At 40.5% G+C, this 27,690-nt stretch overlaps 1 protein-coding gene across 3 annotated transcripts; it reads right to left on the minus strand.

The window, feature by feature from the left end:
* Positions 1-219: 219 nt before the first annotated feature.
* On the minus strand, positions 220-27,072 carry eya3 (EYA transcriptional coactivator and phosphatase 3). 3 transcript variants are annotated; one of them, XM_055156932.1, is made up of 19 exons: positions 26,952-27,072; positions 20,320-20,388; positions 19,844-19,893; positions 18,814-18,899; positions 15,851-15,928; positions 15,724-15,772; positions 11,820-11,926; positions 11,023-11,160; positions 10,820-10,902; positions 10,152-10,305; positions 9,797-9,957; positions 9,402-9,485; positions 9,220-9,309; positions 9,074-9,132; positions 8,486-8,646; positions 5,561-5,675; positions 3,592-3,713; positions 3,401-3,501; positions 220-1,520 (listed from the first exon to the last, which is right to left on the minus strand). In XM_055156932.1, exons 2-19 carry the CDS (start codon positions 20,341-20,343, stop codon positions 1,440-1,442), a joined length of 1,743 nt encoding a protein of 580 aa, XP_055012907.1. In that variant the 5' UTR covers positions 20,344-20,388; positions 26,952-27,072; the 3' UTR covers positions 220-1,439. The 3 variants fall into 3 exon arrangements, with proteins under 3 accessions (XP_055012907.1, XP_055012908.1, XP_055012909.1); XM_055156933.1 differs by having other exon boundaries at positions 20,320-20,391; positions 26,952-27,066; XM_055156934.1 differs by lacking the exon at positions 11,023-11,160.
* Positions 27,073-27,690: the final 618 nt, after the last annotated feature.

Genomic DNA, 27,690 nt, shown 5'->3' on the forward strand with positions numbered 1-27,690 from the left:
ATTTTCAGACGGACCGATCAAGCGGCAAGTGAAGAAGAAGAAGTACAACGGGAAAAGAAAAGGAATGGAGAAGTTGGAAACGTAAGTAGAAGTAATGTATTGTTTTATCATTATTCCTTTCCCGTTGTACTTCTTCTTCTTCACTTGCCGCTTGATCGGTCCGTTGGAACATAGAGTCCCGCGGTCACTTCCGTTGTGGCTTTTTAATGTATTGTGGCATTTTACTGTGTTGCGGCATTTGCGTTTGTGTTGTGGCTTTTGCGTTTGTTGCTGCGTTTGCATTAAAATAGAGTCCTGCGGTCACTTCCGTTGTGGCTTTTTAATGTGTTGTGGCTTTTTAATGTGTTGCGGCATTTGCGTTTGTGTTGTGGCGTTTGTATTAAAATAGAGTCCTGCTGTCATTTCCGTTGTGGCTTTTTGCTGTGTTGTCGCGGCGTTTGCGTTTGTTGTGACCCCTCTCGGCTTCCGTACAAATGGGACTTAACACCTAAACTTCACCCACGACCACATTTCAAATAGAGCTGCTAAACCGGGCAGTACCTGGAGAATTAAAGGGGAGAGTACGACAGTGGGACTGGTCGAACAGGTATCCAAACTTCAAATTCCACCCCTGCAGCCAGCTGTTTGTATCAGAAACACGAGGCTGTAACCAGGGCAGTGCTGTGTGATGTCATCAACTACTTGAAATCGCAGAGGTCACTGAAGCCTGTAAATGTACCTAGTTTACACTAAAGTTGCCAAAAATGCCTAGCAACAGTATATAATGTTGTTCAAACACCATATACACCGTTTAGTAGTGACAATGTTCACTATTAAAGTTCCACTTGAAGTTTGTGCCTTTCAAACTCCTTGAAGGACAGACATTGTAGTTGTGGTGGTAGTAGTAGTAGTAGTAGTAATAGTAATAGTAATAGTAGGTAGTGATGATGATGATGATGATGATGATGATGATGATAGAAAAACAGATGTAATAGGTCCCTTTTAAAATGAGTTTTTCCTTGAGGCATGATGATTCTTGTGCAGAGATGAATAAAATAGAAAATGTTTAAATTACCGTAAGTTTGAGATATTGTGCCATTTGAAATCCAGGAGGGAGCAACACGGTCGATTCAAACTGTAGAGATGAGGACAGTAAAACAAATGAACTTCCCTTTTGGTTAAAGTCAGTGCCTGTTCCAGCTTCATGAGGTTAGCTGCCGTTAGCGACAATCCGAACAACGATCGACCCACAAAATGTCCGCTGCGTTTTCAAAAACAAACGCACAAAATGTCCGCTGTCCAGAGTCCAGAGTGACGCAGGCCCACAGCAGCTCAGAGGGGCGTCAGTGAAAAGTCTGTCCTCTGAAAGTGAAGCTGCAGCTCACGGCTCATTTAAACTCCACACGAGCCTGAGTTTAATGATAAGTCCGACTCCCGGCTCATTTAAACAACAGTCTGTTTTATAAGAAGTCCAGCTCCAGAGCCTGGTGCAGAGACACGAGGTCCCCGTGAGTCGAGATCCTCCAGAACGGCATGTTGTGCTGAGGGGGAAACACACACAAAGATTTCAGAATTAGTAACTATTCAATCAGAAAACATCGGACTCATTTCGAATGGGATGTGATTCATTTAAATTCTATTTTGAAAAGGCCTGTAGTCGTTTAGCCAGTTAATCAGGCCATGGAGTCTCAGTTGACTCATCATTTTATTTTGATTATAAGGATTAGTGTGGGACAACAGTAGAAAGGAGAAGTGAGTGAGCGAGCTGAAGAAGGTATTTCTCTGTAAAAAAGTCAGATTAAAGTCATGATTCACACGTTGAATGTGTCTTTGAACAAATACTACTACATTGTTCCTAGTTCTTTTTCCTGCATACTGTATTTTCCGGGCTATTAGGCGCTCTGGATTATAAGGCGCACTGTCATTAAATGTTCTATTTTCGAACTTTTTTCACAAATAAACCGCGTGGGACTTTAAAGGAAACCCAACAGTGTGATGGGTGAGTGGTTTTGTTTGTTTGTGGCGTTCACGGTGACTCTGGGCTTTGTTCAGTTGTGTCTAGAAGTGGCACATTGCACTCGCTTTTTCGGTTCGTTCCTCCGTTCCGTTCCTCGTCGGCGTGGAGTGATGAGTGTGTCTGTGGGTGTGTTTCGCTGTGCGGTCGCTGTCTGCTCCGTGTGTGTTTGTGTGTTCTGTGGGTGGTGCGGCTTTGTAGTTTACTGAAGTCGTGCTGAGACACCTGAGTGGATTCGTGTATAGGGCGCTCTGGATTGCGGTGGGCGCAGTCGTTTTTTGATGGGGTTGGAGGCTTATGAGCGCGTCTAATAGCCCGGAAAATACAGTACATTGTTTCTGCGTGTAGATGCAGTCTTGTGATTGCAGTTTGGGTCACATATATTCCATTTCTCTGCTGTATCTAGGGCACTCACTGCCAGGTCAGTCCCTGTATTGGCCTGTGTCAGCAGAGGTAACAGACTGTACTGGACCAGACTGTACTGGACCAGACTGTACTGGACCAGACTGTACTGGACCAGACTGTACTGGAGCAGACTGTACTGGACCAGACTGTACTGGAGCAGACTGTACTGGAGCAGACTGTACTGGACCAGACTGTACTGGACCAGACTGTACTGGACCAGACTGTACTGGAGCAGACTAGAATGGACAAGACCATCACAATATCCTGAGAGTTCATGTGTGCGGGTGCTTGGTCCTGTACTGATTAATGTCATGTCCAATGTTGGGGAGTAACAGATTACATGTACCAGAGTTTACATGTAATCAGAGTACAAATTATGAGTAACTGTATTCAGTTACAGTTACTGTTTCAATGAGTGGTAATTGGATTACAGTTATTCGGTTGAAATAAATTGTCTTTTTTTTTTTTTTTTTCCCTCAGTAATTACACTCATTGCCGGACACTAAAACCAGGTCTAAAACCAGGTCTAAAACCAGGTCTAAACTAGGACTAAACCAAGACAAACCCAGGACTAAACCAGGTCTAAAACCAGGTCTAAACTCAGTCTAAAACCAGATCTAAAACCAGGTCTAAACCCAGGTCTAAAACAGGATTATTACAGGACTAAATCATGCTGGGTGGACGTGTCTCCTCATCTTCTATCAATAATATTTTTAATACGGTTAAGTAAAGTCTGGGCTTTTCATTTTCTTTTAGCAAACAAAACATTTTCTCGTCTTTGCTTCTCTACAGCAAATCAGGTAATCCAAAGTATTCAGATTACATTTCTCAAACTACACGTTGGGGTATGTAATCTGTAATCTGTAGGGGAATACATTTTAAAAGTCACCTTCCCAACACTGGTCATGTCAGCAATTACATCTTCATGGAGACTACAGTGGACTATACACAGTTGCATCTTTATGTTGCCTTGTTACATAAATATGTTTAAAGTGTATTTACTTGTTTTGCAGCAAACTCCTCGTCTCGTCCATCTCCGATCACCACGTACGTCACCTTCTTCCCAAAACGGGACACGATCCTCTCGAAGCAGCTCTCCTTCCCTGAACACAAGCTCAGGTTTAGGCTCATACAGGGTTTAAATGTGTCTGTGTCTATAGTCACACAGGTATATGCGGTGTAGTAATTGTTACCTATCTTGGTGGCGCTGTAGATGTTCTCGATGGGGAACACTTCTCCCAGTCCGTACAGCAGAACTTTGGCCAGAGCCGGAACCAGCTGAGTGGTGGTCACCAGAACGTTCAGACACTTTCCTCTGAGGAAAACACAATTCAAGGTTAGTTTGTGTATAATCCTTTAATCTACAAAAGACTTCAAAGCTGTACAAACAAGTTGTGAAAGACAGGAATGCTGGTATGAAAACAAACAACTCAAATCTCTCTCTCTCTCAATAGTATGTTTATGTACAGTATATTTTTAATCTGATAATTTATCAAAACTGTTGAGCCCAGCCCATATGACATGATCATTATCTCCACAATACAATGTGTGTATGTGTACAGGCCCATGAACATTAGTGTGATGTTGGTCACACATGAGAATGTTTGTGTTTACTAGTGTGGAACCAAAATGTCATTTTTCATGAGTTGTGTGTGTGTTCGTTGTGTGACTGTAAATCAGTGTGTTGTGTTTCACCAGAAAAACAATAAACGGAAATTATTTTTGTTCCAATTAGAATTTTAACGGCAACATTGAAAGAGAAAGGAACTGTTAGAATTAGTGATTATCTGGAAAACTGTTCATATTTTACTATACAAATGCATAGAATTATAAATAGAGATTTTGAGACACTCCCGTTGCTCGAACTCGATCCTTCACGGAGTTATGACCAAAAATGCATATTTGACCTTGGTTACTGTGACCTTCAAGTGACCTTGACCGGTTTCAACCTGTAACATCCAGTGTGCCCCGATTATGTGTGTGCCAATGTGTGTGATGATTGGGTGAATATTTTAGGCCACAGATGGTTCAGAAATTCCCGAAATTGACGATCCTTTATAAGGACTTGACCTTTCTATTGACCCGTGTGACCTCAAATGACCTCGGATCGTCACCAAACTTTTTTTTTGCAGCATCAGACACGAGGGCTTGAACGACGTACCAAATTTGGTGACAATCGGTCCATAAATGGCAGAATGACACACACACACACAGACACGCACACAGACACGCACACAGACACGCACACAGACACGCACAGACACGCACACAGACACACACACACTCTTTATATCAACAAACCACTCAGATAACTGACACTCAACCTACTGAGCTTCTGCTGTCATACGCTGCACCTCTGGATGGTTCTGTTCGAGTTACTGTGAGTACATGTGTTTGTAGTACTATTCCCATACCTTCCCTTTATGAGCAGCCATGATTTATTAACCTGAAACATTCCTAATAATGTGAATAAAGTCAGAGTAAATGTTTTATAATGTTGTGCGTCCCTTTGTTAAGTTGAGAGTGTTGTATTCTGTACCTTCCCTGTACGGCTCCTGATTGAATTAGTAGGGGTGAAACAATATCCAAGTGTCACGATACGATATCGTCAAGGTATGAACCTCACGGTACGATATTTATTGAGATATCGTGGGAAGGCTCACGATTAGGGATGTAACAATATCCAAATCTCTTGTTACGATATTTTCATGAATCACATCTCACGGTGCGATATTCATTACGATATTTTGCGGAGGTTAACAAAACTGTTACTATGTGACTTTTTCCTCTTAAAATGCCTTGACAAGACTTAACCCAAAGAACTAAGACTTCAAAGTGCTTAGAACTGTTATTTCTTCTTGTGGTCTGTACTTAAATGGAGCAAAGGATCATGGTCTGTGTAGTTTCCTCTGTCTTTTGTCTAACTCTCCAAAGAGTTAGACAAAGCAATGAGCAAAGAGACTTGTAATTCCATATATTGTGATGGTCCACGATATTATTGTGAGAACTTTGACGATACGATATCATGATATTTTAGTGATTGTTACATCCCTATGATTTTCAGTAGTAAATGTGATTGTAGTCCAGTTCTGACTCGTACCTTCCCTGGCTGGTTTCTCGTCGAGTTACAGTAGTAAATGTGATCATAGTCCAGTTCCGTACCTTCCCTGTATGAGCAGCAGAGACTTGAGCGCTGTGCTGAGCCAAGCGTCAGTCACGTTTTCGATCTCCGTCTGCAGCCTCAGGAGCAGGTCTCTCTTTATCGGACTCAGCAGACCTGCACAACAAAATATGGCCATTTAGAACTTATCTTCTGCCACGTTTTCAGATAAAGTACATGTATTCTTCACCACCTTTTGGCCAATACTGTGCAATATTTTGACTTTTAAAAACTTTTTTGGACATCTCATCTAAACGTAATATGTCGACAACTCAAACCTTTTTCGATTACATTTTAAGCCGATGATAAACTGTACTGCAGGATTCTTTTCAATTGCAATGGAAAACAGCACAATTAATATATTTGTCATTAAAGGTCAGAAGAAGTAAAACTCAATATGCAAACATTTCTGAGTAGTAATTTTTCCATAATTAAATTCCATTGTAAACATGATTAAAAGCCATCGTAGTTTTATATAGATCATTTAAGAGATAAATTATAAAACGTCTAATCAGATTCCAGATAAACAGAATTCACACAATCACGCGGCGGTCGTATACTCATGAACTTTGTGCAGAGTCAAAATGAAAGTAGTAAAACACAGATTATTTCACAACACAAGTCATATCACTACTACTCACTTTCATTCATAAATTTATACATGCATTATCAACGGACGTTCCTGTATTTTTCTAGTTTGCAGTTTATGCGGTTTGATATTCCAAAAGTTTTTTTTAAGTCAAAGTGCCGATTTCTAGTGTTTAACAGACTTTTTTTTTTTTTTTTACTTAATACATGCAAATCAGTTTTTGAATGGTTTCCCTTATCAGATTACTTAGAGCTGGATGTGAGAGATTCACTGATGTTATGAGGAATCCATTATCATCCTGTCCTTATCAAGCTGCTAAGAAATGGACTGGTTCACCTTAAACCCTCCAGAATACAGGAAATGACACCGGTTTTATCAAAGCAAATTAGATTCAACTATAAAGATCATCTGTGAGTAGTAAAAGAACACAGAATGAGACTGAGTATTGATAATTTGCCGCTGTTGTCATCTGCATTTCCTGGGGATGTGACGCTAACTGTGGACACTGCCCTGTCTGAAGCTTTGTTACTCAAATTAGACTTTAATCAGAAAGATTTAATTTAGTTGGAACTACAACAGGAGAGCTGGTTTGTGCTGTTAAACAAGTCTCTCTCAAATAACATTGCAGCCACAAGCCAACAGTTTTTTAGTTTGTCACTCACTTTTTTCTTGAAAACCATGAAAGCTTGCATTGATCACACACTCCTGAAAAGTTGTTTAAACCCATTTTGTATTTTTGAGTTTTCAGTTTCTTAAAACTTTTGAGTGTTTTCCAATGTGTGCATTCTGTCTCCATGGTAACTACTGAACATTCCCACATAGAGATGCATGTAGGACGCCCCAGTGTGATGTCACTGCAAAGTACAATTGACCACCTGATGACAAAAGGTGGAACAGAGTAAATCAGAAGGATGTGTGAATGAAACAAAACAACTCCAGGGATGTTTTTAAGGAGTACCGTATTTTCCGCACTATAGGGTGCACTTAAAAGCCTTTAATTTCATCAAAAAACGACTGCAGGCCTTATAATCCAAAGTGTCTTATATATGAATTTATCGGGGTGTCTTAGTACGACTTTAGTAAAGTACAAAGCCGCTCCACTTGCAGCATTACGACTCCAGTAGTCAGGAGCATCAGGAGTAATACAAACTGTGATTCCTTTTAATATCAAAATGCACCTGTCAAGAGACACGCTCACAACGCCCACTTTAAACTCAAGGCATTTATAAAGTGAAAGTGTGAGCTGCGTGGGAGCAGTGGATGAGAGAAGGAGAACACACATTCACCAAGACAGAGAGACAACGCCGAGCCACTTACACCACGATCTGCCAACGGATCGTGGACGCCTGGACTAAGGATCAGTATCAACTGTGGTCCGAGCTTTCACCAAGACCAGAATCATCACTGAACTGCCAGGGAACAGTAACCACACTGACTCGGATCATGACGAGAGGGATGTGGGAGTGTTGGACGCTGGAATCACCCAACTGTTTGAACTATTATGACTTGAATACACGAACAATTTAGCGTCACAGACAGGATTTTTTTTACGTGTTACAATTGAACAAAGTTATTGTGAACACATTAAATCAAGTTTGACTGACTTATCTAACTGTTGTGTTTTGTTACGGCCCCAAGCCTTAGATTGTAATTTGTTCTGTGTTTTCTAAATTATTCTGCTGACACACCTGGATTCCTGCTGTGGGTGCCCTCGTTTGTGATTGGTGGGGCAAGTCTACGCCCACCTCACCTGCAGCCACCGCCCCCTATTTAAGAAGATTGCCAGCACCTGATCGGGGCTGCTGACCTTGGTGGCCAGTCTGCCATTTTGTGTTCATGTGTGTAGTTTAGATTAGTTTTGTTTTGTGAGTTTTTTGATTTGGCCACTTGATTCTGTTTGTGGGTTTATGTGGTTTAATTTGGGGAACTTGTGTTTTAGTTTAGTGTGTGTCCCTTAATTTTACCACTCGTTTTTTGTAAGCCTGCGTGAGCCCTTTTGTGGCACAAAACAGTTTATTCTGTTCTTCTGTTTCTTAGTTTAGGTTGTTTTCTGTATATTTTTAGAGTTTTGTTAATTTACCTTTTACCTTCCTGTTAATTAAACATTATTTTATTTATTCCATTTCACATCTTGGTTTTATTTTTGTTACTACCCTCACCCCAACGAGCTGGGTTCTAACAGTTTTGTTTAATGTGCCTTATAGTCCGGCGCGGTTTATGTGTGAAAAAAGTTTGAAAATTGACCATTCAATGACAGTGCGCCTTATAATCCAAGGTGCCCTGTAGTGCGCAAAATATGGTAAACCCTTTAAAGGTTTGAGCGGAGAGTCAAACCCACCTCCCACGTTGTTCTTGTATCCGTTGTAGATCTCCTTTAATCTTCTGTATCTGAAGGCCAGTTTCCTCATCCACTCCACTCCTCCCTGCACTCCGCTGTTGGCCCCTCCTGCCCCCGCCCCCCCTGAGCCACTGAAGCCGTCTGCTACAAAGTTATAGTTACTGTGGGAGACAGAGGGAGAGAGGATGAGGTATAGATCAGCGCTGAACAGGTTAAAAACACAATACTGCAAGCACATAAAGCATTTAGATCTTTGGTCATACTAGAGTTGAGGAACAAAAGATACTAATCAACACTACAACTAGTATCAAAACTCAACTGAGCAAGTATCCTTAACAGAAAAGAAAAAAAATCAAAATGCAAAAAGTACAAAATAAGACCTGTCCTGAATAGTTTTCGTTTGGTCTTAATCAATTGTACATACTTTTTTTTTGTTTTTAATCAAACTGAAGTTTTATTATTGAGCCATGGAACAGCCTTTTTAGCGGCTGGGTCACTGCTGGTAAATACATGTATCACTACTAAAAACTTCTGGATGAATTTTAAGTATTTAGCACTTCAAACTCAAACTCTTAAATGAAAACTCACGTGAGGTCTTGTCCGTTATCGTCTGAAGCTACATCTTCAACATGAACCTGATCACACTCCTGAAAAAGATGCAGAGGAGAAGGTCAGAGGAGAGAAGGAGAGGGTCAGAGGGTCAGAGGAGCAGTGGAGAGGTCAGATGTTTGTACCTCGAGGTCGTTGAAGAAAAGGTGAGTATCTGCGAGCTCAAAGATCAACTCCTCCATTTGCAGACCCAGGTTCAGGACTGTGGCTGGGTCCTGCACAAATACAAAATAATACAAATACAATATAAATACATAAATAAGTTACAAATAGAACTTCAACTTGAAATAACCAAACGGAGTGGTACCTTCCCAAACTTCTGTGCATAGGAGCCTGTGAGCAGTGAGTGGAAAATGATGATGGTCTCATCCAGATCCCACAGAAAGATGCGCTAAAAACAAACTAAAATTACACAATGCTTTTATATTTCCTAAAGATACTTGAAGTTTTTAAGTCCAAGTATCAAAAATAAAAGCTTTTATTAATTATGGTACAAAAAAAGTCTCCACTGGAAAAAAAATAAATAAATTACTACAGTTCTATCAATCTCTGATGACCACCAGAGGGCGATGTTGGAAGCACTGAATGAATTTCTCATTAGGAATGAAGTGGTACTAGCAGCAACAGCAGTTCTAATAGTAGCAGTAGCCGTGGTAGTAGTAACAGCAGTAGTAAAAGTACAAGTCTGTGGTCCACTGTTACCTCCAGGTCGGTCTCGGTGGGTGGGCTCTCTGCTTTCTTGTTTTTTCCTTTGGATTTTCCCATGGAGTTCCTACGGCTCATGTCGTCCTGCTCCCGCGCTCCTGCAGGGGGCGCTGTGGGCAGAGCTGCAGCAGCCGGGAGTGACTCTGGAGGAGACGAGTCTAAGGAGAAAAAAAACCACATGATGTTCCAACGTTTCCATATTTACAGCGAGAGCTGATCTATTCTAGATAAATGTGTGGAAGTCAGAGTGCTGCACAAATCAGTCTGACAAGAGACGTTTCCTCCATAGATGTAATCAGTGGGATGATAATAATGAACTGTGTGTGCAAGAACAGTTGTTCTACAGGCTCACCTCTAGGGGGCAGTCCAGCGGCCGCAGCCTCCTCAGATTTAAAGCCGGAGGAGGCGGAGTGATCATCGGAGGAGGACAGAGCTGCAGGGACAAAGGACTGAGGCAGAGAGTAGTACTGAGGGAACTGTCCCAGGGCGCTGTAAGTGCTCAGCTCCTGCAGGGGGAGACACCGAGACAGGAGTTAAATACAGTATTTAGTATTTGGTGAGTATATGGTCTGTGGTGAATAATTCACCTACTGTTAATTTATCATTTAATCTCTTTTTCTCATGGGATTTTTAATGAACCTGTTTTTCAGCTCTGGTCAAAGCCTGATCTCGTCTCAGAAGCTGAGCAGAGCTGAGCCTGGATCGTACTTGGGTGAACCAAGAGAACACCACAGAGTGACACCCGGTATTCCCAGAGCAGAGCACCAGTGACAAAAACTGTTGTTGTGTCCTTAAACACCACACTTCACCAACACTCCCAACACATTAATTCTAGGCAATGCTGGTGGAAGTTGGAGGGGCCGATGGTGCAGACTGGCAGCCTCACATCTGTCAGTCTGCCCCAGGGCAGCTGTGGCTACAATAGTAATTTACCACAACTGTGTGTGGAGTGAATGAAGAATGTACTGTAAAATGTTTTGAGGGATTGAAAGGTGGTGTATAAATCCAGGTCAGCTTTACCTGTGGAGCAGTAGAAGACACTGTGGTGGGGGCAGTGGCCGAGGGCAGACTGGAGTAAACACTGGACGTGGTAAAACTCGAGCCTGAATCAAAGGAAAACACATTAAACATGAACATTTAAGCCTGAAGCTGCCAAACTCTGGTCTACTGTTCTGTGCTGGAGTGAATGCAGAGGTTGCGTGTTGCGGGTGCAGACGGCTTGCCTTGGCTGGGGTAGGAGTAGTGTAGTGGCGCAGCCTGAGGGGGGCAGTATGCGGCGCTGAAGCTGAGAAACCCGGGCTGACCAGTAGAGGGCGCCTCCGAGGGCACTGCCTCTGATTTGACGCCCGGCCACAAAGCTCCTGAAGAAGTGAGAGGAGGCAGGAAGTGCTCAGCGACAGACAGGAAGTGGATCAAGAACAAGCTTCAGATGATAGAGGGTTTGATGCATGGAAAAGCCGAGTTTGTTTTCTTGGCCAAAGTATGTCTGTCAGAGTTCACATGATACTGAGTGTAGGGTGCACAAAAGTATGGAAAATCTGATGATAATCAATTCTAAAACTTGTATCAAAGCTCATTTGAACAAGTGTCAATACTAAAAATGTCCCACTGAAAAGGACAGAGCAGAATCTTTCCTGAATGTCTTTAGAAAGATCTGGAGTTGTGTCAGAAGATCACACAGACTAGTACACACACATGGACCACTATAGAACCTACCTGGACCATTCCTTAGTATTGAAATAGTGTTTAAAAATGTGTGCACTTGTCACGATACTAAAATTTGAATCTCTAGGATGATTTTAAACTGCGACTTGTGAACAGAATCTTTTCTTTTGAGTTTTTTGCAATAAAACTGTTCAAAACTTAACCACAATACTCGTCTGCAAAATGTGAAAAGTGTTGCAAAAACCCAAACTATCATTGTAACAGGAGGTTATGAGCAGATGTGAGGCTGCAGCTGAGTGAGAGTTAGTTTAACAGAAATGTAAATTAAAAAAAGAGAATTAAAAATCAAACTGACCGAAAGGAGGGAGTCCATACGTCTGTCCGCTCTGAGAGAAAGACGAGTATAAACCCGACTGCGCCAGAGGAGGGAAAGAGACCGGGCTGAACGAGGTGACAGAAGGACTGAGAGGGGGGAGAGAGGGAGGAAGCAGGGAAAGATAAAAGAGGGAAGGATAGGAGAGATAAAGAGGGGACAGAGAGGGTAGAAGGAGGGAGGGGAGGGGTGAGAATGGGGAGAATTACAATCGAGGAGTGAATGAGAGGACAGAGAGAGGGAAGAGTGGGACGTGGGGGTGAGGAGAGAGGGAGGGAGAAGATTATTAGAGAGAAGGTGAGGCAGAGTATGAATACATTTACAATAACACCACATATATACAATAAAGTTCTATTTTCTCTTCCAACTATCACTGCCCTTCTATTGTAATAACTCTCAAAAGTCTTTAACTCTTTCCCCCATGAAGACAACAATTTGACACCTCTGTGATATCACTAAAGACATGATTTGATGATGAGTTGAATTAACTAAATGGAAAAACAACAGGTAAAAACAGGTGTACACTTTGCTATACTCTATCTGGTGATATGAAATCTGTTTAAATACTTTGACAAATGTATTTTACATTTTTTTATGAATCTAGTACTCAGAACATGCATATATCAGATGCTGAATGTAGTTTTTTGTTTTCGATTTTGCACCTGACCAGGTAAACTCTCATTTTCAGTGAGCTGTTATACACCTGTAAATGAGATGAATCGCATTTATATGTCCACAAATTAATAGTTCAGAGTCTAAGGCAGGCATGTCCAAACTATGGTCTGTGGGCCAAATGTGGCCCTCAGACAAATTTAGTTTGGCTCTCATGCTTCCAGGCCAATTGGCCCAAATTACTTTGCATCAATAAACAAAAGCTAGTATTTAATATTTACAGTCCCTGACAAAAGTCTTGTCGCTTATCCATTTTGTAGAAACAAAAGCTTATAACCTGACTTTAAATTAATCGATTGGTTTTAGAAATGTCTCATATGAAAGTTAAAACCCTCCCAAATTATGCTCAATATACTAAAATAAATTTGCTTCACTGAAGAAAGATTGATCATTTAATGAACACAGAAAGGTCAGATTTTGGCAAGACAAAAGTTTTGTCGCCTTGTCATATGATGCACCCAATCCTAGATTACAGCCTCACCTGTGATCAGTTACTGATCAATCAATTAGTGTTTGTGTATAAAAAGAACCCAGCAGAACCAGACCTTCACATCAACTGCAACTTGACCTCTGACAACATGCCTAAGATCCACCCTGAGACCAAAGCCTTAATTATCAAGAGGCTGAAGACCAGATCCACTGCTGAGGTGGTGACACCTTCAATGTGTCTCAGCATCAAGTACAAAGAATAAGAAAAAGATCTGAAATGACTGGAGATGTTTTTGACAAGCCCAGGTCCAGCAGACGCTGCAAGACAACTGCTCGGGAGGACCGTTTGTTGATTCGAAAATCCAAGGCCCCTTTTCCACTGCAGCAGACTCCACCAGGCCTGGTCACCTCAAGTCCCTGTGTCAACCACAACAGTTTGTAGAATTCTGTCTCGAAATGGCCTCCATGGATCGAATCAGTGCACAGAAACCAGCACTAAACAAAAGGCAATTAAAAAAACCGTGTGGCATTTGCCAAGGCCCACAGCCTGCTAAAAGGATGGACACTGGAAAAGTGGCAGAAGGTGGATTTCTCAGATGAATCCTCGGTTGAATTACATCACAGCCACCGCAAATATTGCAGGAGACCTACTGGAGCCACATGGATCCAAGATTCACCCAGAAAACAGTTAAGTTTGGTGGTGGAAAAATCCTGGTCTGTGGTTACATCCAGTATGGGGGTGTGAGACATTTGCAGGGTGGAAGGAAATATCAATAGCCTAAAATATCAAGAAGTATTAGCTCCTCTTACATTCCCAACCATAAAAGGGGTCAAATTTTGCAGCAGGATGGTGCTCCATCACATACTTCTATCTCTACATCAAAGTTTGTCAAGGTGAAGAAGATCAAGGTGCTGCAGGACTGACCAGCCCAGTCACCAGACATGAACATCATGGAGCATGTCTGGGGTAGAATGAAAGAGGAAGCATGGAAGGCAAAACCAAAGAATCTTGATGAACTCTGGGAGGCATGTAAGACGCTTTCTTTGCTATTCCTGATGACTTCATCAACAAATTGTATGAATCATTGTGGAACCACATGGATGCGTCCTTCAAGCTCATGGAGTCATACAAGATATTAAATATGGATCTCACAGCACCACTACTTCATTCACTGACATTATGCAACATATTTTTGTGTTTGAAGTAAATTATTTGTTCAATTTTCTGTAGGCGACAAAACTTTTGTCTTGCCAAAATCTGACCTTTCTGTGTTCATTAAATGATCAATCTTTCTTCAGTGAAGCAAATTTATTTTAGTATATTGAGCATAATTTGGGAGGGTTTTAGCTTCATATGAGACATTTCTAAAACCAATCGATTAATTTAAAGTCAGGTTATAAGCTTTTGTTTCTACAAAGTGGATAAGAGACAAGACTTTTGTCAGGGACTGTAGTGTGTGGTTTTGAGGATTTTAGCATGAATAAAGACTGATGGCTCATTCTAACGTATTAAACATGCAAATATTTCAATTATTCACTGTACTGAGCATCAGTCTGCGGCTCTCGAACGGCCCTCTGCTTCGTCTGTGTTTAGATATGTGGCCCTTAATGAAAAAGTTTGGACCCCCCTGGTCTAAGGTTTCCAGAGATACCAAATATGTCTGTGTTTTAATAAAGTTCATGAGTGTGAAAATCATTTATAATCACTCGTGGAAGTCTGTTTTCTTTTATACAGTTATGCTCTGTGGGTAGCCCTAGAAATATATGTATGGGTTGTTCCTAGTAGGCATCCAAGGGGGAAAGAGTTAACAATATTACTCTAGATTTTGAACTGAAAAATTATGCCCCCTGCTGTCAACAAACTTCAGAGTAGATCCAGTGGAGGAGTTATTAAAGAGCCATTAAACAACGTCCCAAAACTTTACTCCGCCCCTAAACTAAATCTGAAAAATCCTCTGGAGCCTCTGCGCTCCAGACTTTGAAACGGAGCGGACAATTTCGGTCGGATCATGCCGCTTCCCTTTTCTCCAGACACAGCGGGACATCGTGGTGCCAGGTAGAGGTGGGGCTGAGAGGGCCTCCTCACGTACCGCCCACAGATGCCAGTGGCTGCGCTCGTCACGTAATAACCTTAATAACCTGTAATAACTGATTGGCGGCCATTAGTCTAACCCAAAAATGAAAATTCAAATGTTCTGGCCGTAGTTGATCCTAAAGAGGCCGTTACAGACACAGCTTTGACCCAAATGTCTGCACTAAATGCCAAAATAAGACCAGGGATAGATATACACTTCTATTTTAGACCCATTTACACAGTGAATCAGGAGAAAAAAAGGGATTTTGGTGTTTAGTGGCCCTTTAAACTAAGTGCTCTTTAAGAAATAATTTTCCATTATTTCTGGCAAGCACCATTTAGTAAACCATGTAAATACTATTTCTAGGTGCACTTTAAAGCTGCACTGTGTAACTTTTTGGTTGGGGTCCGTCACCTGCTTGTTTCTATGGAAATGTCATTTTTCTGGAATGTTCCACAGTGTGACATTAAACAGTTCTACTTTACATTTATTCACTCACAGGTGGTTTTAGGGCTCACAAATACCCACCTCTCCACAGACCTGACCTGTAACTTGGTCTGGTTTGGTCTCCATGAAGATAGGAAGGTTTAAAGCCACACTGTGACACATTCCAGACAAAGCAATAACATCTCCATGGGAAAAAAGCATTTGACGGATCCTCCACCAGAAAAGTTACACAGTGCGTCTTTAAGTCTATGTAAAATACTCACTTGTTCCCCTGATAAACCTGCTGCGTGAATTCACTGGTCCCTGTTACATCTGTCACAGAGATCGTCACGGTTACAGTTAAACATATGAAATAATCAGAACTGTAAAAGTAAATGTTTGTGTCCTTACCCGAGTGTCCATACGAGGTTATAGGATCAGTGCATGTTTGAGATGTGGGGCCTTCAGTCTCCGTCTGCTCCGGCTCTCCTAAAGATTCACAAATCAAATGGGTAAAATCAAATAAGTTCAAATACAAATACTACTGTAATTTCCAGACTATAAGCCACTACTTTTTTCTCACACTTTGAACTCTGTCTTATACAATAATGCAGCTTACGTATGGATTATATGTTTAACTATATACAAATTATGGATGCGTGTGCAGTTTGAGTGCAGAAAGCGCTGCTGTCCTGTCTGTGCGGACACTGCGCACATGATACCAGACAGGACAGCGGCTCTTTCTGCAGGAGACATGCGTAAAGTAAAGTAGAGCGCCAAGAGCAACTTTTGCTCAAGTCTGCCAGTGGATCCTGACAGCGTGGAGCCATGTGGAAAAAAAAACACACACACACAATCACCAACGGGTTTTGAAAGGCTGGACTGCTGCATGATGAAGAAGACAGCACACGCTCAAGGGAAAATGTGCCTCGAGAAGAAAGTGACACTGAGAGCGACAACGAATGAGACTGAGAAAGTGTGGAAGACATTCTGAGGCTGTTCATTTCCGACACTGAAGACGACGACTTCACTGGTTTCAGTGCACACGAGGAACATGAAGACAGTGATCAGTGACTTTTCTGGTAGGTGAAAATACCTACAGTAAACAAGTGAGGAGAGTTAATCAATTAATGAAGCTTAGTTTTAGCCACTTAAAATCTCCAACACAGTTATCAAGAGTAAACCATCACAGTTCTGTGAGATTGAGTTCAGGGGGTAACGTTTAAAGGGCCCATCTCATGTAAAATAACTCTCTTCACATTGTATCTTCTGCACATATACAAGCATTATTTGGGTTTTGGAACATCCATTACACAATAGTTCTGAAATCTTACTGATTTCTTGGAAGGCGTCACAGACCAGGAACTATGAAAGGCCGACTATTGCTCCTTCCCCCGCCCGTCCTGTGAAAGCACAGGCTCCGCCCTCCAAACGTGACGTAGGCGACGAGTGAGTCGCCCTTCCTCCGCCATCTCAGGGAGGGAGGGGGAGACAGACGTGCACCCTGATAGTGGTAGGAATAAACTTTTATTCATCATGGAGATACAGCGCGTTCAGACGCATGTGTTGGACTTGGAATCGGACGAGGACTTTGAGGAGCACAAAGCTCAAGCACCGCGTCCACATCAGCTGAACATTGGTAAAGTTTTAATAAACACTAGTAGATAAACTTATTATATCATGAGCTTATGCTGTCGCTTTTGTTTAGGTGTTCATGTGGGAATTGTCAGCCGATACGGGGTGGAGGCGGGGCGGAGGTGGTGGAGCGGGGGAGGGGGGCACGTGTGAAGCTCTTTCCGCTACATCAAACGCATCATAGGTGTAGCTGCCGCGTCATCGTTGTAGCAGCTTTAGTTTGTTGTCACGTGGGAGGGTGGCAGAAATATGCTGCAATTTGTAAAAAAAAAACACCGAATCAATCTAAAAACGACTTTGGCGACAAAAACAAAGCCCACACATTACTCTTAGAAAGCTCTGAAAAGTTGATTTTGCATGAGATGGGCCCTTTAAACTTTATTTTCAGTCTTCCAAAGGGTACAAGCTGGCCGTTTTACTGTTGTTTTACTGCCGTGTTACAGGGACTGTTCAGAAAAAGCAACTACTGGTATTTACAGTAATTAAAAATTAAATAAAATCTTTCTGTGCACCATCTTTCTTTGTAAATATCTCAAGTTACAATGTGGACACCTGCGGCTTATAGTCAAGTGTGGCTTGTACATGTACAATGTATGTTTTTTGTTTTTTTCTTTTAAAATTTGGTTGACGTGGCTTATATTCAGGTGCGCTCAATAGTAAGAGTAATACATAGTAATAATACCCGCTCATTCAAACTAGGAGTCAACCAGCTCTAAATCGGGATTCATAAGAGATTTGTGGAATTTTTGGGAACATTGAACCAAGAGGCGATTTCACAATAACAGAGCAAAGTCCCTATAATTCCCCAGTCCCTGTTTGGTCAGTGGAACCACCCAATCCCCCTTGGCCATAATATCTGTACAGAGTGGAATTATGATTAAAAGAGCCCATATTATGATATTTTCTGATCTATGTTATCATCACAAACAGACCTGGAGTTGTGTTTTGTTTCATTCACACTTACATATTATCGCCCTACATATTTAGGCTCAGCTCTTCTCTCAAATGAAAAACACTACTCCACCTTCACTGGAATCATTTGGATGATTTCAGCCTTGGAATTTTGTAACTCTACTCAAAAAAAGGTAAAAGGAGCTGTTAACTTGACAACTACCACTTCATGACATCACAAAGAGGAACAGAGCATTTGGAGCTTTGGAGATGCAGACAGACTAATAATAAAGAGTTACTCAAACATGTGTGAATGAAACAAAACACAACTCCAGGGCTGTTTTTGAGGAGGTCGCCACATTATAAAGGCTTAAAGCTCACATTTTGCGCAATACCTTTATACTCAATTATAACCACAGCTGCTTATGATTTGAATTACAATTTCCTAATAAAGAATTGTATTTTTAGAGCTGCTCTGTCCAAGTAAAAGCACTGTTGTACTTCCAGGTCTGACTAGAAAGTACCTGTCGTAGAGCAGGAGCTGAAAAAGTCCCCAAAATGTCGCCCCAGTCCCTTCCTACTCTGTGAACATGCAGTTTTTTTTAGTTGGAGATGCAACTAAAATAGGTTTAATGCATTGGATTTATATGAAGCCTATATAATCCACTTATATAATCCACTCCACACTCTGTCATAGTAGTCACAGCTGCCCTGGGACACAGATGGAAGTGAGGCTCCACATCTGCACCGACACACACACACACACACACACACGCGCAGACACACACACACACACACACACACACACACACACACACACACACACACACACACACACACACCCTCACCTGAGTCCAGAGCGTTGGACAGAGCAGAGTACGATGCCTCCTGTTCTGAAGAATCCAACACATCACCTGGACTTCTGTCTTCAGCTCTAAAGGAATATGAATATTTTTACACAGGGGAAGGGCATTTTATATGAATTTATACAATTTATATTTTAAAAAGCCTGACAAAATGCAATGCAAATATTCCAACTAGAAAAGCACTCAGAGAGCGCAGACCTCCGCCAAGGACTACAGTCCCCCTCATATTAATTGTGTTTTCCATAAATATTTGTCTCGTATCTTTCAATTTGGAATATGAAAGAGGATCCCATTGTCCATCCCTGAGTCAAATTTCATGGGGTTTGGTCAATAATTAACAGATATTGAGAAACAAAATTTTTGGCTCCATTTACCACAATGTTAACTAAAATTTCAAAGTGATCCAGAATCCAGGATTTCTTCCGGATCACCCCCAAAATGAAATCAGTTCTTCCTTTTCACCTTTCCAACAAATCCTGAAAATTTCATCAAAATCAGTCCATAACTTTTTGAGTTATGTTGCTAACAGACAAACAAACAAACAAACAGACAAACAAACAAACACCAGCAAAAACATAACCTCCTTGGCGGAGGTAAAATAATCTTACAATTATATGAAGAGAGAACTTTTGTAACACAAATCTTCTTAGAAATGTTTGACCCTCAGTTATGATTTAAACACACTACTGTAATTTGACTATCTCCAGTGTATCACCAGAAAAAAGCTGCTTATTCATGACCATCTCTTCTAGATCATTGTTGTTTTCACTTATAGAAAGTACAATACTTTAACAGTTGTTTAAATATAGGACTTATTCATAATATTAAAATAAGAATGATTAATTTCTCTAACATTTTTAAACTGTCAACAGCTTTATTCATTATTATTCTGATATAATCGTTAATCGAAGTTATTTTGGTCATGATCCTGGTGACACCTGATGTCATTCTCATATACGTCTACAAGAACATCATTAGCTGCAGCTTTAAACCACAGAACGCCTCCACAAACCTTGGTTGTTTTTCCAGAGCTGGGTCCAGGTCGAGCTTGGCCTTCTTCGTCTGAAAAGAAACAGAAAAGTCAATCACTCAATAAGATCACATCAGATTAGAGCCATGATTTTTCAGCCCATTTATGTAATGTATTTCCATTTTTGACAAATGTCTCTGGGTGCTTCAGTGGAAGGGAGGTAAGATATAAAGATAAAAGGAGTGTGATTTCATGCATTTTGGTGAGTTGTAAAGGGTTTTCAAAAAAAAAAAAAAAAAATGTTATTTTGACTGTGATGACAGTGGTAGTCTCTTGCTAGCCAATGATGAGAAATACAAACAGTGGAGAACTTTTCAAGGACAAAATATATTCTTTCAGCACATTTGGCCTCTTATTTCCTCTGCAGTTTCCATGTCTGGAAAACAGACAGGGTGCGTGGAAACCCTGCGCGTGTTTGGATTGTGGTTAAGATAAAGTGGGATGGATGTGTATCTGACCGGCAGCTCCTGGGTGTCATCCATCTTCAGCTCCGGTCACACGTCTCTCTCTCCTCCTCTCCTCGGACCCTGCTTCACACAACACCAAACGTCAACAACACAGCAGCTCTAACACCAGAAATCAAACAACAGAATACGCACAACTAATTTACACCAGTTATGATTAGATTCATCAACACAGATAAAATCAACTGTAAACTGTCACTGCATTATGGATGAATATTTTTGTATTGAACTTTTCTCCACAAACTGCCACTATGTCAGGCACTATCCACCAAACCAAGTCAGAAGCAGAAAAACATGAAAGCAGTATTAGTCATGTGCACTTCAGCACGTGAGTGATACTAACATTGATACTAACATTTCAAAGTCGATTCCGATACAAAAGAACTGACTCAATGCTCGATACCAATACAACAATGATGTTTTTTGGAGTAAAAGAATGTCATTTTCAACATAAAATAATAGTAATAATACAATTTTTACATTTTACAACTTGAATTTCCCTCAGGATTATAATCTGTCTCAGTATCTCTCTCTTTTTTAAATATTACACGTTATTTATATTGCACTTTACAAGGAAATCTTCAAGTGCTACAGCAGGTAAAGTAAAGAAGTCAAAGCTAAAAACTAATATGTAATAACAGAGTATGATCATAGGAAATATAGAATATTAAAATGGTAATAAAAACATTCATAGGCCTTTTGGAATAAAAATGTCTTTAAATCTTAAATAGTTGCCATGAGATTTTATACTGGTTCTGACAAAACTTAAAAAGACACAAAAAATCGTAGAAAAAACCTCAAGTTTAGTCCCGTTAATGTAACTTTTTTGGTATCAACACCTGCTCAAATGTGTATCTAGTTTCGACATTAGTTTTAGTATTGATAAAAATCTAATTTTCCATACTTTGACAACCCTACCTTGCACGAGTCAGATATTTTCAGTCCTTTTGTTTGCTCCTGTCTGCTCCAAATCGAACTATCCCCAATATTGAAGAAATTACCTCGTCCTTCAGCTCGCTCTCTTTTATAACCCCATCCTCTGCCCTCTCTCTCCTCCCTCTGCCCCCAAAAACCTACAATCTGCCCCCGGCTCCTCCGTATCACCCGGGGGCATCAGGAAACCCACTAATCCCCGGCACAAAAGCCTCACGTGGGGTACTGACGCTCCCGATGGCCCCCCTCCTCCGGTTCACCTCGGCGAGATAAGCCAAGCGTGCAGACTTACATGCACTAGCCCATATTCAGAGTATTAGTGATATCAATAGGCGGGATAAGATCTAACCTGGTTTAGCGGCACGTTTAGGCGACAGGCACAAAAACAGCTAAAGTAGGTCGCTCGGAGGAGAGGAGCACGGACGTGTGAGGAGAGGGGAAATTAAAAAAGGTGTAAATAAGAGAAAGAAGAGAATTAGCGGCGTATAATGGGGACTTATGCAAGGTTTACACAAGCGAACGGATTCTACCGAAATAATGGTATGTTAAAGGTCAAGTGTGGAGGAAGTTAACCTACTTCAGGCCAATCTGAGCTGGAAGAGAGTAGTGCTGTCACGTTACTAACAGTTCAACTCAGAAATAGATTAGACTAAGGATTAAAACGCCACGATGATAATAAAAAATATATATATTCTTTAATATGACAATAGAAAGTGATTTTCCACATTAAATAGTAATACTTTCTTTTCTATTCCCATGTGTTTTATACAGTCCCTGACAAAAGTCTTGTCGCTTATCCATTTTGTAGAAACAAAAGCTTATAACCTGACTTTAAATTAATCGATTGGTTTTAGAAATGTCTCATATGAAAGATAAAACCCTCCCAAATTATGCTCAATATACTGAAATAAATTTGCTTCACTGAAAAAAGATTGATCATTTAATGAACACAGAAAGGTCAGATTTTGGCAAGACAAAAGTTTTGTCGCCTACAGAAAATTGAACAAATAATTTACTTCAAATACAAAAATATGTTGCATAACGTCAGTGAATGAAGTAGTGGTGCTGTGAGATCCATATTTAATATCTTGTATGACTCCATGAGCTTGAAGGACGCATCCATGCGGTTCCACAATGATTCATACAATTTGTTGATGAAGTCATCACAAATAGCAAAGAAAGCGTCTTACATGCCTCCCAGAGTTCATCAAGATTCTTTGGTTTTGCCTTCCATGCTTCCTCTTTCATTCTACCCCAGACATGCTCAATGATGTTCATGTCTGGTGACTGGGCTGGCCAGTCCTGGAGCACCTTGATCTTCTTCACCTTGAGAAACTTTGATGTAGAGATAGAAGTATGTGATGGAGCACCATCCTGCTGCAAAATTTGACCCCTTTTATGGTTGGGAATGTAAGAGGAGCTAATACTTCTTAATATTTTAGGCTATTGATATTTCCTTCCACCCTGCAAATGTCTCACACACCCCCAGACTGGATGTAACCACAGACCATGATTTTTCTGCCACCAAACTTAACTGTTTTCTGGGTGAATCTTGGATCCATGCGGCTCCAGTAGGTCTCCTGCAATATTTGCGGCGGCTGTGATGTAATTCAACCGAGGATTCATCTGAGAAATCCACCTTCTGCCACTTTTCCAGTGTCCATCCTTTTAGCAGGCTGTGGGCCTTGGCAAATGCCACACGGTTTTTTAATTGCCTTTTGTTTAGTGCTGGTTTCTGTGCACTGATTCGACCATGGAGGCCATTTCGAGACAGAATTCTACAAACTGTTGTGGTTGACACAGGGACTTGAGGTGACCAGGCCTGGTGGAGTCTGCTGCAGTGGAAAAGGGGCCTTGGATTTTCGAATCAACAAACGGTCCTCCCGAGCAGTTGTCTTGTGGGGTCTGCCAGACCTGGGCTTGTCAAAAACATCTCCAGTCATTTCAGATCTTTTTCTTATTCTTTGTACTTGACGCTGAGACACATTGAAGGTGTCACCACCTCAGCAGTGGATCTGGTCTTCAGCCTCTTGATAATTAACACTTTGGTCTCAGGGTGGATCTTAGGCATGTTGTCAGAGGTCAAGTTGCAGTTGATGTGAAGGTCTGGTGTGCTGGGTTCTTTTTATACACACCCACTAATTGATTGATCAGTAACTGATCACAGGTGAGGCTGTAATCTAGGATTGGGTGCATCATATGACAAGGCCACAAGACTTTTGTCTTGCCAAAATCTGACCTTTCTGTGTTCATTAAATGATCAATCTTTCTTCAGTGAAGCAAATTTATTTTAGTTTATTGAGCATAATTTGGAGGGTTTTAGCTTCATATGAGACATTTCTAAAACCAATCGATTAATTTAAAGTCAAGTTATAAGCTTTTGTTTCTACAAAATGGATAAGCGACAAGACTTTTGTCAGGGACTGTATGTTAGGGCTGGGTATCATTAAGAAGTTACCGATACAATACATACCTCGATACACAGGCCACGATACGATACATATCTCGATACAGTGCACTTTTGATTTGATATGATATATTTCAAATCGATTCGACACGGTTCAATAAAAAATAAAGTCTAAATCATGGCTGTGATACTAAAGTCTTTGTTAAACCACTTCTTGTGCAAAGTTCATATGAAACACAAACATTTTAATCATCAAAACAGTGAAAATGTCAAATGTGTTGCATAAATGAGTTTCCTTTCACTCCACAAGCCACCAAACTGTGGCACTGTAACAAAATAATTGAGTAATCATCATTCTAAACCTCTTCAGAAAAGCTTAATTTCTGTCCTGTCAATGGCACTTTTTTTAGTATCGATACCTGCAACAAATGAGGATCTAGTTTCAATACTAGTATCTGATTTGTGAAACTTTGACAACCACAGTAGAGATTCAGAATGGAAAATAATCCATGAACATAGAGGGATACATGGATATTAGATGAAATAGATTGATAGATACCAATATTAAATTTGAGTCTGCAGGAGAGACGGGGCCCATTTAGATGAACTTCCTGCAGCAGAAGAGACAGTGCAGATCTAACGGCCAACACTGTAATGCTGCAACTGATGACTGTGAAAGTGATTAAGTGATATTGAATACATTTATACATTTTACATTTAAGTGATGCTGTTAGACTCTTCATTAGAACACGCACTTTACACGTTTCTGTTTCTGACTTTTTGACTGTTTTCATATCCATATTGAAAAGATGAAAATGGTAAAAATGTGTTTGTACTTGAACGGCACAAAAATCACTAACTTTTTTGCCAGTGCCTCATGAGATCTACAGTATTTTTCAGAGTATAAGTCGCACTTTTTTCATGGTTTGGGTGGTCCTGCGATTTCAGCGTGAGTAATATATTAAAACTGACACAATGACAGCCACGAGAGAGAGCTCTATTCTCTGCGCATGTCTCCTGCAGAAAGAGCTGCTGTCCTGTCTGGGATCACATCAGTCAATTGCACCCCCACTTCTGTACCACTGAAAATTTTAAATTTAAACAAACTTATAAAGACAACCAAAACCATCCTGTCGGGATACAGAAAGGTCGGAATAATTTTAACTGGAACTGATGCTGACTCTGACGACGGATACACAGAAGAGGAAGCGGAGCTCTGTTTACCCCCAGAGGTCTCGAGGCCGAGTTGCTCAGAAGTGACACTGAGGATGAAGAGTTGAATGGATTTAGTGATTTGGAGTGAGATGGAGAGTTTGGTAAACTTGTTCTGTTGTTTATGTTATAGTTATCTGAAGAACTGTGAAATATGTGACAGTTACATATTGTTAACAGTTCTCTCTTCTATTGTCATTACTATAATTTGACATTCAAGATGAAATGTCAGTTCCTGGTCTCTGATTTTATAAAATAAGTTTACCCCAAAAAGTGTGACTTATAGTCCGGTGTGACTTATATATGTTTTTTCTTCTTCATTATGCATTTTTTGGCTGGTGTGACTTATACTCCGGAGCGACTTATATGGAAAAATACGGTAATTCGCCAATGGAACATTTTATTGGCTAACCCAATAATCTGGTCGGGCCTCAGTATTGATACCTGCCCAACTTAGTACTTAGATTCAATACTAGTTATAGTATTGATTAAGGCTGTGCGAAGTCTATTTGATTATGACTCATGTAGACCTCCATCTTAACATTGCCTTTAAGACAGAAATATAGTCAGCTGCTCCTCTTGACAATTCACACTTCTCTGATTGGTTAAATCCACCTGTCACTCAGTCAGAGCCATACTGCATAAAGAATTGCACTAAGGGAGTGTGATGGCGCCCACAGAGTTCAGCTACAGTCAAATGAAGCTCACTGAGGCTTGTAGTTATGAGAAAGAAAGAAGAAAGAGGGTGAGGAAAGCCTCTTAATGTGAGTTTAATAAAACAGAGGCACTTAATAAGAATATGCTGATGTCTCTAAAATAGCAGCTCACCACAGGGATGAGATCACCAATAAATTTTGATCACCATATTGTATTGATTAGTATCTGAGTTTCCCTTTTAGACAAACCAAAGAGACAGTGCATTTTTTGGCACCTCAGAAGTTCAATAGATGATGGCTTTGTAAATTATCCACCTTGATGTATTCTCCTTTCATAACAAAACAGGTTTGTTTCGTTCACTCAAGTTAAATCCTTCTGCTGCTGAGTCTAACTGAGCTCAACCACACTTTCCATGTCACCCTGTAACAACTGTCAATACAAGCAGATCAGTTTACTTATGCAAAGTAGCCATGTGCTTTTACAGTCACTTGTTTTAGACTCATCCCTGACTGAACACTTTAGGTTGAGGGTCATTTATTCTGAAAGTCAGAGCAAACAAATCATATTCAAATGATCCTATAATAATGTTAATCCATTAGAAAAATCACATTGTGGCTAATGGTACTATTCAAAAATGACTGCTTAAAGTTTATATAATGTCAAGATATTATGCCATGCAAATTGTAAGAGATAAAACTTATAAAGTAAATAAAGATATACATGATCAGTGTCACCATAGTTTTACAAAAATGTGAAAAACTGCTTTGTCAGACTCAAAGTTATAATGGTATATTGAGACTGTAACACGCATTTAAGCACTTTAGAGCCGTGTTTTCTCTCTTCATCTGTCATTGGTCAAGCCTCATAAGAACACAATGAACCAAAGCAAATGTCCATCCCCTGTCTGTCTGTCAACAGCTTTCCCCCGGCTAGCTCTGGAGGGGAATTTTTACTGATTTACAAGAAATCAACAACTTTTAAAATGTGAAATGTAGTAAAGAAGCTGACAAAACGTGGATCCAAGCAATAACACGTTTAATGGATGAGTAACTAGCGCACGTTCCCAACAATCTCCAGACTAAACAAGTGTCTGTAGCATTAGCACGTTAGCATTCCCGCTACCCAAGCAAGATTGTTCCACAAAATCGTCACAAAACTCGAATTTGAAGCAATCGATGACATTATTGATAGATCGAATGAAAAGGTGTACGTTATAAAACACTGCAAATGAGCCTTGGGAAGTACTTGATATTAAATTTGCTGTGGTTTTAAAGTTTTCTCAGCCCAGAAAAAGTAGTCAGGCCCCGCCGCCATAAACAGCGGCTGCAGAAATGCTAGCAGCGTGCTCATGCTAAGCTACGGCCGTGCATCAAAACTACTCCGAAAACGAGCCCGTAAAAGTGGATAAAAGTCTTACCATTGAAGGAGAAAGCGGTATCCGGGTTAAATTACGCGTCCCAAGTTTAGTTTATTGTGTAAAAGCTTTGACTGTTGTTTAGGGGATGTGTTTTGCAGGAAGCTAGCGGCGTTTCCCTCTGCGCATGCGTAGTGAGTTACAGAGATCATTTCGGGAGAGATTTCCAACCCCTTAAATAAAATATAAATTATACTCAGTGTTGGGGAGTAACAGATTACATGTACCGGCGTCATGTAATTAGATTACAAATTATGAGTAACTGTATTCAGTTACAGTTACTGTTTCAGTGAGTGGTAATTGGATTACAGTTACTTTGTTAAAATAAATGGATTACACAGCGGTATTTACCTGTTTTCACATTTTGGACGAAACTAGGACTACCAGGACTAAACCAGAACTAAACCAGGACTAAAACCAGACTTAAAACCAGGACTAAAACCAGGATTAAACTAGGACTAAAGTAGGACTAAAACCAGAACTAAAACCAGGTGTAAACCAGGTCTAAAACCAGGACTAAACTAATACAATATGACACCTAACAGTAGGGTGGACATAATTGTGATCTCATATAAATATAATTTCTCTATCAATAATATTTTTAATATGGTCAAATAAAGACTGAACAAACGTGAATTTTCAGGATGTGGATGTTACATTCATGTCAATATCAAGTAATCCAAAGTATTCAGATTACGTTACTCACTTTAAGTAATTTAATGGATTACGTTACAAACTACAT

The sequence above is a fragment of the Boleophthalmus pectinirostris genome, unplaced genomic scaffold, assembly GCF_026225935.1.
Source record: "Boleophthalmus pectinirostris isolate CB_2022bp ecotype Guang Dong unplaced genomic scaffold, ASM2622593v1 HiC_scaffold_21, whole genome shotgun sequence".
Taxonomy (NCBI): domain Eukaryota; kingdom Metazoa; phylum Chordata; class Actinopteri; order Gobiiformes; family Gobiidae; genus Boleophthalmus; species Boleophthalmus pectinirostris.

Coding starts and splice junctions, on each gene's coding strand:
- eya3 (XM_055156932.1), bottom strand. CDS start 20,343: ATGGATGACACCCAGGAGCTGCCG. Junction 8,647..9,073: donor GATAACGGACAAGACCTCAC/GTGAGTTTTCAT, acceptor TGTCTCCCACAG/TAACTATAACTTTGTAGCAG. Junction 3,714..5,560: donor CTGCTGCTCATACAGGGAAG/GTACGGAACTGG, acceptor TGTTTTCCTCAG/AGGAAAGTGTCTGAACGTTC.